This window comes from Brachyistius frenatus, unplaced genomic scaffold (genome assembly GCF_029030835.1).
Source record: "Brachyistius frenatus isolate BFR_SWC_R1_liver_20210118 unplaced genomic scaffold, ASM2903083v1 Contig_33, whole genome shotgun sequence".
Lineage (NCBI taxonomy): Eukaryota > Metazoa > Chordata > Actinopteri > Embiotocidae > Brachyistius > Brachyistius frenatus.
Window position 1 is genome coordinate 1,519,244 of NW_027210632.1, and position 12,194 is coordinate 1,531,437.

At 42.4% G+C, this 12,194-nt stretch overlaps 2 protein-coding genes across 4 annotated transcripts in view; one reads left to right on the forward strand and one right to left on the reverse strand.

Annotated features, from left to right (window-relative positions):
* The window catches only part of lrtm2a (leucine-rich repeats and transmembrane domains 2a), a 28,875-nt gene extending 18,990 nt beyond the window's left edge, over positions 1 to 9,885 (forward strand). Inside the window, exons 3-7 of the mRNA XM_069700314.1 lie at positions 1,770 to 1,999; positions 2,928 to 3,053; positions 3,485 to 3,573; positions 4,071 to 4,228; positions 5,483 to 9,885. Of these exons, the coding sequence (XP_069556415.1) occupies positions 1,770 to 1,999; positions 2,928 to 3,053; positions 3,485 to 3,573; positions 4,071 to 4,228; positions 5,483 to 6,006 (1,127 nt within the window). The 3' untranslated portion in view covers positions 6,007 to 9,885. The remainder of the gene's footprint in view (positions 1 to 1,769; positions 2,000 to 2,927; positions 3,054 to 3,484; positions 3,574 to 4,070; positions 4,229 to 5,482) is intronic.
* cacna2d4a (calcium channel, voltage-dependent, alpha 2/delta subunit 4a) overlaps positions 1 to 12,194 on the reverse strand; it is an 87,484-nt gene that overhangs the window by 50,489 nt on the left and 24,801 nt on the right. The gene's annotated exons all lie outside the window — the stretch shown is intronic.

Here is a 12,194-nt window from a genome sequence, read left to right on the forward strand (position 1 = left end):
TGATCTTCATGAGTGTGTGTTTTGTGTGTGTGTGTGTGTGTGTGTGTGTGTGTGTGTGTGTGTGTGTGTGTGTGTGTGTGTGTGTGTGTGTGTGTGTGTGTGTGCGGGCTCAGTAGTAAAGGACTATTTCGTTGAGTTTCATCACATTCAAAGCCAGATGGCCAATATGTGCGCTGAAAAGGAATGAAGTCTCGATTATGAGGAAGAGGAGGCAGGGAGAAAATGAGATAGAAGGCAAATGTCGAGAAAAACAGACAGACTAATAGAGAAAGAGAAAAACACAACAACCAGGGAGATGTAGCGTGCCAAAAGGCAGTGGCACAATGATAAATATATGCTAATAATATGCAGATGATGCAAGGGATGAAATCTGCTGGTGAAGCAAAGAGTCTTGTCAGGAAGTAAAAAGTGCTGTGTCTGTGTCTGGAGTTTAGACACAGTAGTTGTCTTAATATCACGCTTTGTTGCTGCTTAACACACACACACACACACACACACACACACACACACACACACACACACACACACACACACACACACACACACACACACACACACACACACACACACACACACACACACACACACACACACACACACACACACACACACACACACACACACACACACAGATAAAGCATAAGTCTTGTTGATAAGCCATTGGATGGAAACAAAGTCAGCCGCTGTAACGAGACACTGAGGGAATACAGAGCAGTGCTGAGAGACTTGGACTGAAAGGGAATGAGAAAGATAAAGCGACTTAAGTGGGAGGGAGAGGGAATTACAGAGTGGGACAGATAGATGTAAGCTCATCCAGACAGAAAACAAATAAAAATGGGAAAAAAATAATTAATGAAAATACAAAAATACAGAAAAGGGGCAAAAAGTAGGAGATGAAACCAGGAAAAGAGGAAGGATAAAAGCCAAGAAAGAATCAGAGATAATGAGTGGAAATGATGAAATGACTGTTGTCTGCGGGGAAACAATGATTTCAAAATGAAATAAAACTGAGGGGATTTCCCTGACGGGCGCCTATGAAGACAGGCTGAAGTACTCGCAGACAAAAGACAAAGACAGTTGCTCATAAACACACAGCCTTTTTGACTATACAGAATAGATTGCTGCCGAGGAAATACCAGTTAGAGTAAGCTGCACGTATACACGCACTAACAGATGAACAATTAATATAGTATAGTGTTGGGACGTTTCAGAGCAGAAATGCTCTCCATGATGTATAAACATGGACAAAACTGTGCATTTTAAATTGCACAAACAGTGAAGATCGATTCTCTGGGCAGTTTCTTGAAATTTAAACGGGCAAAATCGTGACAATGAAAAATTTCCTGCGTAGCATTTTAATAGCGAGACGAAACCGCCTCAGGCACAGGAAGGTGTTTTATTAGGGCAGAGCTGTTGTGAATCTCTTTTTAATCTTTTCCACTCTACATGAATTTGGGCATCTATTTAACACAACATTAAAAGCCTCACTAACATGAGAGATAGTCGCAGTTCCCACTTCCTCGTTGTTACTCCATCTCCTCATATGGATTTCTGAAATGAACTGGAGGATTGATAGACTATTTCACAGACAGTTACTGTAGGTTGACCATGTGTCTGGTGATTTTTCAGCTTAGTTTCTAATGATAATTATAGTGATAATGTTCACTTTATCTCCAGTCCCTCTTGTACAATCACTGAAATGATAATTCGCAGAAAGAACTAAATGCTTTTTTTTTCTTTCTTCTTCTTCTTCATCTCTCCTCCTCCAGTCTTCCTCTGTGTCCTCTGCTTCCTGGCTGCGCTGCTGCCACCAGCCACCTCCTGCCCTCCCCCCTGTCTCTGCTCCACAGACAGCCGGGTGGTGGACTGCGGGGGCCGGGGTCTCTCCTCCCTACCTCCTTTGCACCTCCTGCCTCCGGGAAGCCGCTCCCTCCTGCTAGCCAACAACAAGCTTGCCTCACTGGGAGCCTCTGCCTTCGCTAACCTCTCCTCTCTGGAGGTCTGCAGTCTATTGTTAATTGTTTTTCTTCGCCTCGTAGCTGCACATGTTGTGGGTTGTTGTGGGTTGTTGTTGCGTCGTTGCTTTTTGTGGCGTGTGCAGTGTTTACTGCACTGACCTCACAGTGTGAAATTCCCCCAGGACAAGAAGTGATATATTGAGCAAGCTGAGTACAACCTCTGCTCTCAGTCTGAAAAGTTAAGAAAAGTTGACATTTTCAAGTTTTGCGGGGCTGCTCACTATTTGCATATGGCTTGCAGAGTCAGCCAAATTGGCATTTAAAATACTGCAGCTAAAATTAGCTCATTAGTCACAACCATAGAGTTATTTATAAAAGCGGATGTAGCTTCCGTGTCTGAAAAGTGAGGCCAATGCACCGCAAACTGTCTGTTTGATTGACAGGCCTGTGGTGCAGTCAGGTTTCAGCTACAGGTGGGCGGGGCATATTGTCCTCGAGTTTCCAATCAGATCAAGCCAGATCCACTGCTCGTTCATCCCCAGTTTATCCTAATATGGTGATTTCTGGTTCCAAAATAGCGAGATGGCGAAGGCCGAAATCCGAACTCGAGGCTTCACAACAGCAGTTCACAAAGCAATAGGTGACATCACTGTTGGTCACTGCTTGGTTACAACATCTGGCACCTCTGTTCTTCAAATATTGACTACCACTGATGTCTGACACCATGGGTTGGGTCTATTTGTTGTTAATGAAAATAAAATGTCTACAGTGGTGATTAAAGGGGATTGTTACACCCCACAACAAGTTACTCTGAACAGAAGTGTCAGTTTAAAGTATAAAAGGTTTTTATAGCAGCGGATCACATTTTTTAAATTCTTCAAGGCCTTTTGCAGAAAGTCTTTTGGAAACTTTTTGTTAAATTTCACAAGAACATCACCTGAATGATTGAACATGTCATGTGTGTTCTAGGAGCTGGACCTGTCTAATAACTACCTGGATAATTTACCTGCTGGATTATTCAGAGACATGTCCAACCTGACAAGACTGACTCTGCACAACAACTCACTGACAGTAATGGACAGAGACCTCTTCCAGGTATGTACTGTGGATTGTACAGGACCACACTTGGTATTGCCTGCACCGCTGCTCACTAACAAGCGGAGAAAAGGCCCCGGCTGATACCAGTAACGCTAACCCGCCTCGGCTCCTGGGTTCGTCTCTACGGGCTCTGTTGAGCAGGGCTGACCTGAGCAGATATACTGACACGACTGGGCTTCTGTCCAGGTGGTAAATTAATAATAAACCATTTGCTAAACACTTCCATCCAATTTTATCTGAACCCAAACATTCAGTAGGATGAGCTTGTGTCACGACTTCACTGGGGACTGTTAATTAGACAAGATCTGTCCATCAAGTGACGCTCTTAGCTGTGTCTTGTAGCAACAGTGAGAAAAGCCAGTGGGTTTAATGGAAAGCGTACAGTACAGTATCACAGAGACAAAGGCCTGGTTTTGATGTTTCTCCAGGGTTTGGGTGGTCTTCAGAATCTGGATCTGTCATTAAACGGTCTGTCCTCGGTTCCTCTGGGCCTACTGGATGAGCTGCAGAGCCTCAGGTAGACACACACCAGCACACACCGATAGGTTTTATCCAGAGCTCGCTTACACACCCCAAAAGCAATGCAAGATTCAGAGACGATATTTCTAGTACAGAATTACTTTGAAAGAAATAGTGAAACATCGACCACAGAAAAAAAACCTGTGGAGTTTAAGTTAAGTAGTCAGAGGAGAGTCAGTTTAAGAGGGTGAACAATATCAGAAAGCACCCTACAAGGCAGATGGTCATCCACTGGTCGTTTTGCCCATGCTAACCACTTTGCACAGAGGTTAGCAGCAGTGCTCATGTTAGTTAGTTTTTTTTTTGTTGCAAAGTTATGTTTGAAACAGTGATGTAATGACTTAATTTTCCACTGTTAAGCATTACATCAGATAAAACTGTTCTCACATGTGAGATATAACCTTGAACATGTATTTAAAATTTCAATATTTGGGGAATAAAAAGAGTAAATAATCTTTCTACTAATTATTACTCAATATCATTACTTTTCCAAAGGTGGCTGTCGCTAGCGGGGAACAGGCTTCACGGTTTGGAAAGGGCAGCGTTCGAGCCACTTGCCAACCTGCAACACCTGGAACTGGGACACAACCCCTGGGAGTGTGACTGCAACCTCCGCGATTTCAAACACTGGATGGAGTGGCTGCTGTACAGAGGTGCATGTTTGATTCATGCTACAAGAACTTTGAAAGGCTCTGCATGATTTAAATCAAGGTAGTGGATGAGAGGAGAAAAGAAGTCAGGAAGGAGTGATACTAGAAAGTAGAAGTTAACCTCAGAGATAGATACGGCTAGGTGTTTGTTTCCTTTTCTGCATGCCTGCGCTTCTCGCTAGTCAATGCGTCAGTGTGTGAATGCACATTACCGCACTCATTGTGTGCTTCTGCGTACTGTATCCTCGTGTCTCTGCAGGCTGTTAGTACATCAGATAACCACAGCTGCTCTCCGCTGTCTCCTCATGTGTAAAAATCTACATTCACCTCAGCGCCTTGGGCCTCAGCTGCCCCGCTAATGAAGCATCTCTTCTCCTTCCTACTCCATTCTCCTGTCTTCGTCTGCTTTGCTGGGCCCGATACTTCAGCTCAGCTCAGCACCCTTCAGACGAAGACTGACGCACGGTGGAAGTGATGATTTAATAATCATCAGAGCAGCAGAGTAAAAAAAAACAACAACAACAAGGAAACGATTCAAAGTTGAACGTGAAATCGTGACGGTGGCTGTTTAAAGGGCACGTGATGCACGCTCTGTGTAAAGGAAAAGCAAGACAAAGCCCCGAACAAGTGTTAAAAGCTTGGTGACAGCAGCCTGTGGTGACTTCAAACCACTCAGAGCACACGCAGACGTAATATTTGGAGATATGTGGAGATAGAAATGTGTTTGCAAGGGGGATTGTTTTGTCACACGCTGAGATAAAAACATCTGGGGTCTAAATGCCACTTCTCTCATTCTCACTATTTATCCTCCGCCTTTATCGCATTGTTTCTCTCAAACACTCAAACGCTACCTATCGGAGAGTGCAGATCAATGGCTTTCGAACACCCAACCTTGAGAAGCGTACTATGTTTGGAGACACATGCACATGTGATAATAACAAAGCAGATTCTCCGCCCTCCTGCCGCCTGTGGGAATTAATGACTCCGATTTTTGTCTCTTCCAGAGCTGTGCAGAAGCTAAGCATGTCATCTCGTGAATTATAGAAGGGCTCAGATGAGGCTATCTCCAATTTAGTGAAGAGGGCACAGCAAACTGTGCGTGTGTTAAGTGATGTATGACTCATCCTGGTGATACCCCCTCCACCCTGTTTTACCCCCTTTTTTAGTTAATTGGTAGTGCTTTACAGGCATAAGGCATTCTAAAAATGACCTCTTCCTGTCCTCTTGTCTCTTCCTCCCTTCCTCTCTGTCTGTTAGGGGGGAAGGTGGATGCAGTGGAGTGCACGCTACCGAAAGATCTGCGTGGGCGAGACATCCGCGGCGTTCCCGTGGAAATGTTCAACTACTGCCTCCAACTTGAAGATGAGAACGGAGGAGGGGGTGAGGGTTCTCGTTCTGGACAAGGAGGTGGTCCTCCCTGCAGCAGGAATGCTCTTAATCCCAGTGGGGTCACACCGATTTCAGACAACAGTGGCAACGCGGGTGACGACTCCACAGGAGGTGCCGAAGGAGGAGGTGGAGGCGGGGACGCCCCACCAGATTGTGTCCGCGCCCGCTACCGACCTGTGAGCGTGCGCCGCGCCATCGGCACAGTGGTCATTGCCGGCGTGGTGTGCGGCATCGTTTGCATCATGATGGTTGCTGCCGCGGCCTACGGCTGCATCTACGCCTCTCTGATGGCCAAATACCAGAGAGAGCTGAAGAAGAGGCAGCCGCTGATGGGAGACGGAGAGGCCGATGGGGAAGACAGGGAGGAGAAACAGATCTCCTCTGTGGCCTAAAGGAATGACTGGACGGGGGAGGGCTGGCATGCCAAAGGGTGAAGGTTGGAAGGGGTGAAAATTAAAAGGGCTCAAAGAGGAGAGAGATGGAAGAGCTTGTTTTATACACAGACAGTTATAGTATCTCTCCCTCTGACTCTCAAACTGACACCCACTTTTTGTATTCCTTTCTGTGTCCTTTTTCTATTTTTAACCTCCTCCCTCTCTGTCGCTCTCTCTAACACTCTCCCTCACACACATACCTTATCTGCTCCCTGATTTTCTCATCCATTTGGACCCATTCTCACTGCAGAATTTGGTACCAATCATCCATCCAACTTGCATACCAGTCACCTACTGCTGCTGAATTTACCACTATATTGGCTGGGAGTAGAAATTATTTGGTATGACACATATCATTTAAGCTGATGGAGTATGGTCAGTCAGTATTTGTAAACCTAGACCGAAATATCAGGGATTCACAGAGTGGGCCAACATACTGAGAAGAATGGTGCCCCGTTCCCATTTTATTTGCATATTTCTCCTTCTCAACCTCTCCAATGCCACTAGTTCCTCCAAGAAACCAGGACCACAGCCCTGAACCCTTCACCCTCTTCTGGCCTAATCCTCCTTGGATTCTCTCTTGAACCTCCAAGACCCCAGGAAATGACTAATGTTGAGAAATTTATAGACTCAAAGTCTCTCTGCTGCTTTGCTACAGAGAGGATACTGTGGATTGATCAAGTGTTCAAGGGAAAAATCAAAGACAAAAGAGTCTCCTGTCTGCTGAGGGAGAACAGGAAACCGTTTGGATTGACAAAATGATCAGTCAGTGATCACCGGACATTTCTAATCCATCAGGGACGTTTTCCCTGTTTGGACCAGATCTCACTTTTCCTCTGGATCTTCTGTGGCCTAATTATATGCTCAGACTGTCCCACAGTGGAGCTATGTCTGCGATGGATCTTTTCAGTGAGCTCAATGGGGTACAAACAAACTATTTAACTGGAATTTGCTGTATTTGTCTTCTTCAGACAAAGGATCTTGCTTATTAGATGCTTGTTAAATGGTCCTGATCAATGTCTGGACAGATCAAAAGCCTCCTATCACAGTGGAGAAAAGCAGTCACTGTAATTTTCTTGTGTTACTTGGACTTCGTCTCTGGATCAGAAAGGGTTTAAAGGACCACAGATGTTGCTTTAAAGCAAATATTCTTTGTTGAGAACTCATTTTCAGACTGATTTCACCCCTGAGGTGAATATTTGCTACTATGGCATGAAAAAAAAAAAGATCTCAGAGATCCCTGATGAAAAACTTAATCAAAAGGACTACAAACTTCAGACTCCTGCACTTTATTTCCCTGATCAGATCCCCTCTGGCCTCTCTCTCCTTCCTCTCCTCCTTCTCTCCCTTTCTGAGATGGACAATTTACCCAGAGGGATTGTAAAGAAAGAGGGATTTAAAAAAAAAAACGGGAAAAAAAACGCTGCTAATCCCCCCCTCCCCCTATCTTTCGATCCATCCCTCCATCCAATTCTATTTGTGGAAGGTTTTTCACACTCCTTAAAAACTTCCACCTCCATCCTCTCCCATCACCCATCCCTTCTCTCATACTATCGCCCTTTTGTTTTTCTTGAAAGGTCTGCAATATGCAATGGAAATTGTGTCAGAACATTTCGTCACTGCCAAAGAGTCCTTCTGTTAGAAAAAGTAATCACTATTTCTCAGTGCTTTACACAGCGTTTTCATTAGCATCCTGATTTATGTCCTTTATGTAAACATATTATGGTTAGCAGAGTAGGACAAATGTCTATTCAGTTATTTAAGTGGCATTCATTGCATATTGCCCCTTCTACAGTAAAACTGTATTTCCCTCTCAATTTTTGATTGGCTGGACATAAACTTATATTAATAGTGTGTTATCTTATACCTGGGTATAATGCAGATAAATATTATTATACTAGTCTGTGGTGTGTTGGCCCAGCGATCCCCAAATGTTTTTGATGTAACTGTTTATGGTTTCCTGTATCAATTCATGATGTACATCTTTTGTTGTGTTAATATATTCTATGCATTGTTTTAGGTTTTACTATCTCTGTAACATGTTTTTGTTGTGTCCATTTATTTGTGCTCAGTAGTCGGTAACGTTTCTGGAAGGAAGCCAGAGTTTGGATGGAGAGTGTTAAATGGCCCCCCATTTATCAGGGTGACATTATTTGGCATAGAGTCTAACAATATTTTTTTGTAGCACCAGCGATATTTCCTCAATATTTTTTCCAGAATGCAACTTAACAGCAGAAGCATTTATGGAGACGCATTCTGCCTCTATTGTAGCTGTCCAGACTTCAGTGAGAACATCCTCGTCGACAAGATGTTTAGCTCAAACATTTTTTTAAATGATTATTGTTTCTGCAATATTCAAATATGATAACTAGTATGCTTAAACTGTGGTTAATATATAGCGACTAAACTAAGAGGGAAAAGCTTTGATCACAGGAGCTTAGATCATAGCTAAATAATAAACATTTCAAAGTTAATGGCTGTCTTAATTTGCGTACTTACACCTGCTATTTTGAATGAGTAAATGCAGTGAACTACAAGTACTCAGATAGAAGGACTCAAAGCAATCCAAAAACTTGAGTATGAAACACTGGACACTTTTCACTTTCAATGGTCATCATCTTGGTTTCATAGCGGAAACTGTTTTCAAACAGCTGAAATTAGCGTCCAAGTAAGTTGCAGCTATTGTGACGAGCACCTTACAATACAAATGCAAGTTGTATATGTCCATAAAAGTGTTTATTTTTCACTAAGTATCACAATACTGTTGTCAGGTAGAAGCCATCAGTATGTTTGTTATGAGAATGAAACGGGGGGCAAGAAGACAGGTTTTGATTTTTTAGTAGATTAACAAAACAAAACCGGCAGATATGTCGGCGGATGACACATTCAAATGTTACGGTCATTAATATGAAGTGCACAACTTCTGTGCGACACTGCTATGCTGTCAAAATTCAGGCACCACGCAAGCAAATGTTCAACTATGAGAGTACTAATGGAAGTACGCAAATTGAGACACAGCCGATATCTTTAGAGAAACAAATGTTGAAAATGCAGTTATCCACCATCCTGACCTCTACACATTTAGCCATACAGCAAATACAATTATACTACTTCTTGTATCAGCAGTTAAAACCCAGAATAGTTGCATACAAATTGAATTTGCAGGAGAATGGGGCTGGCAGGACATATCACATAAAACATCAGGAAGCTGAATAATAACCTAAGAGCAAATCTCATCCTCCTGGTCGAGTCTACATTGTGAATTAAGCCTGGCCACACTTCAACAGTAATGTCCACCTCACTAATGTAAAGATGCAAGCAAGTAAAAAGCATGCGTGAACACATGTTGGCTTTAAATAAGAAGTATAACACAGCCTTGAACTTCAGCGCCTGAACGAAAGCAGCAGTTAAATTCTGTCCATGGATCTTGAAACATTGTCCTCTCTCCACCCCTCCTGGTCTGCAGGTCTTGTGTTGTTGGTAGCTAATATATTAGCTAGCTCAATCTTGTTCCTACAGCCTGTGTGTGTGTGTGTGTGTGTGTGTGTGTGTGTGTGTGTGTGTGTGTGTGTGTGTGTGTGTGTGTGTGTGTGTGTGTGTGTGTGTGTGTGTGTGCGTTTAAAGAATAATAAATTCTAGTTTGTTACGTAAAAGACTGCAGCAGCCATGACGACTGAGGGCCTCTTGAGACTCCACCGCCCAGAAATCGATGGTGTGTTGTTATATTATGACGATTGTGATCATGACGGTGATGATGATCTGCTAATGGTGACGAAGCATTTTCTGGTCATTATGCATTGATTTCAAATAAAACATATCACAACTATGTTAAACTTATACCCAGACCAATGGCAAAGGCTTGAAAGACTACAACAACTCTTCTGTTTTTTCTTTTTTTTTTTTAACTATAACTGAAAATATCACAAAATAAAGTAGATCTTGAGTAAGTTTAGACGTTTGTAGGTGAAAAATACCCTCGTAGGCTTTTCTAATCTAAAATGGAAGAAATTACTTGCAAGGTAAAAGAGAGTCGGAGGTAGAATAAATACAGTGTCAACTGAGAGCATACAGTAAATCAGTCATGATAAGTCCTCTGTACACTGTACCTTATCTAAAAAAAAATTCTATCCCTTACTCTCTATCTTCTCTCACCTTTCTTTATTTCTCATCTCCTCTCACCTTTCAGTTATCTTTTCTCAATTTATCTTACTGTTGCCTCTTCTCCTGACATTTTGTTTAGTCTTTTCACTTTCTTTTCTCTCATCTCTGCCCTCTTTTTTCCTTTCCTCTGTCTCCTTTTTCACTCCTTCACCTCCCCTGTCCTTACCTCCTTTTATCCCTCATTTCTATCCTTATTCACAGCTTGCCTCTACTCCTACTTCATGTAAAATATCCTCTCTCTATCCTTTATTCTTTCACATACTCTCTCCTTCTTACAGTCTTGTTTTATTTACCCACTTATCGCTCTTTCTCTCAGCCGGTTTCTCTGTCGGTACGAGCGTATTAGGTTTGTTTACATACAGCCTGTCACTTCTGCCACACAGATATACTAATCCATTGCTGAACCTTAGAACAGTATAAACAGTGTTTTCGTTGTCACTGCTGACTGATTTTGGATCAGCCTCTGACATACAAAATCCTTGGCCTTCATCAAAAGGAGGAGAAATTAAATCTGCCACCCAAATCAGCAAGAAAGCAAAACACAGAAAGCACTACTGCCCATATTCTTCTCAGATAAACACTGACACTCAGTGGTTATAAATAGAATAACAGCCTTTTTAGCTGCTTACAGCCATGCAAATATTGAAAATGATTTGCATTCACAGAAAAAAACAAAAACATAGTTTCATCTCCCATTTGAAATACAACTTTGCAGCATAAAATAGAAGCATTGAGGCTACAGGGTTCCTTCTCACTTAATCTTCAAAAGGCTACAAGATTATTTGCTGCACACAAAACCTGCAACACATATAAAGGGTAGTCATTTATTCAGTCAACTAAATAACCAAGACTTAGACAATTTTTTTCTGCAAATTTCTGAGCTGCTGTCACTGAACAAGTAACTGAATATGAAGTGACTGCACTGTTTTCACAATGGTACATGTCTGCATTTTACCAAGTGGTTTTACAGTGTGTTTTCTAATTTTACAGTAAAAGCAGAGGTCTGAGGGTAACACACACTACAAGCATAAGAGTCATGCCAAAGGTGCAGAGTGCAGCTATGAGTGTGTGTTTCCTGAGTAGGCAGCTTCTAAATATTTGATCCCGTTATGTTCAGGAGGTGAACGTCCCTCCCGACAAGAAAGCCACCCGTGCCAGAGACAGAGCGTGATGGAGGAAGTTAAAAGAGCAAAAGGGATACGAGAGCGAAAGACATGACAGGGAAAGGCGACTAACAAGACAAGAAAGGCAGGGAGAGAGAGGGAGAAAAAAAATTGGGGGAAGTGAAGGGAGACGTGTCTGACAGCTTATAGGGAGGGCGAAACTGAGAAAAGCGAGACGTAAAGAGGGTGAAACAGTGAGCCGTGTGTGTGTGTGTGTGTGTGTGTGTGTGTGTGTGTGTGTGTGTGTGTGTGTGTGTGTGTGTGTGTGTGTGTGTGTGTGTGTGTGTTTCTCAGAAGTCAGAAAAAGCAGGTCTATAAAACACTGATACACCCGTTCCCTCTGTTTTTGTTGGAGTAAGGGAGCTAGTAGAAAAATATTGTGCCACCTGTCATCCAGGGATGAACTTGGATAATCAATGACCTTTGAATGTTCCCCTAATTGGCGGTCATCATATGACAACCTACCATCAGCATACATAAAAAAACAACAACCCTGTTGCATTTTTTTCAGGAAAGTCAAAACCCTACATTAATTTATATCACTTATAAAAAAAATATATATATTTTTTTCATCCTGTGAATAGATTTCCTTAATACTGAACTTACATGAAATATTGGTTGTAGATGAAAATAGTTATTTCACATCTGTCTGTCATATCTAGTTTATAGGCTAATGGAAATCTACAGCTGTGAATATAACATATTGTAATGTTTCTACACAGAGACAGAGAGGATGAAGCAAAGTGGAGAAAAAAGAGAAATAGTAAGAATGACAGGCAGTGTGATTAAGAGAGGGACTGAAACACATCTATTTTGAACTCT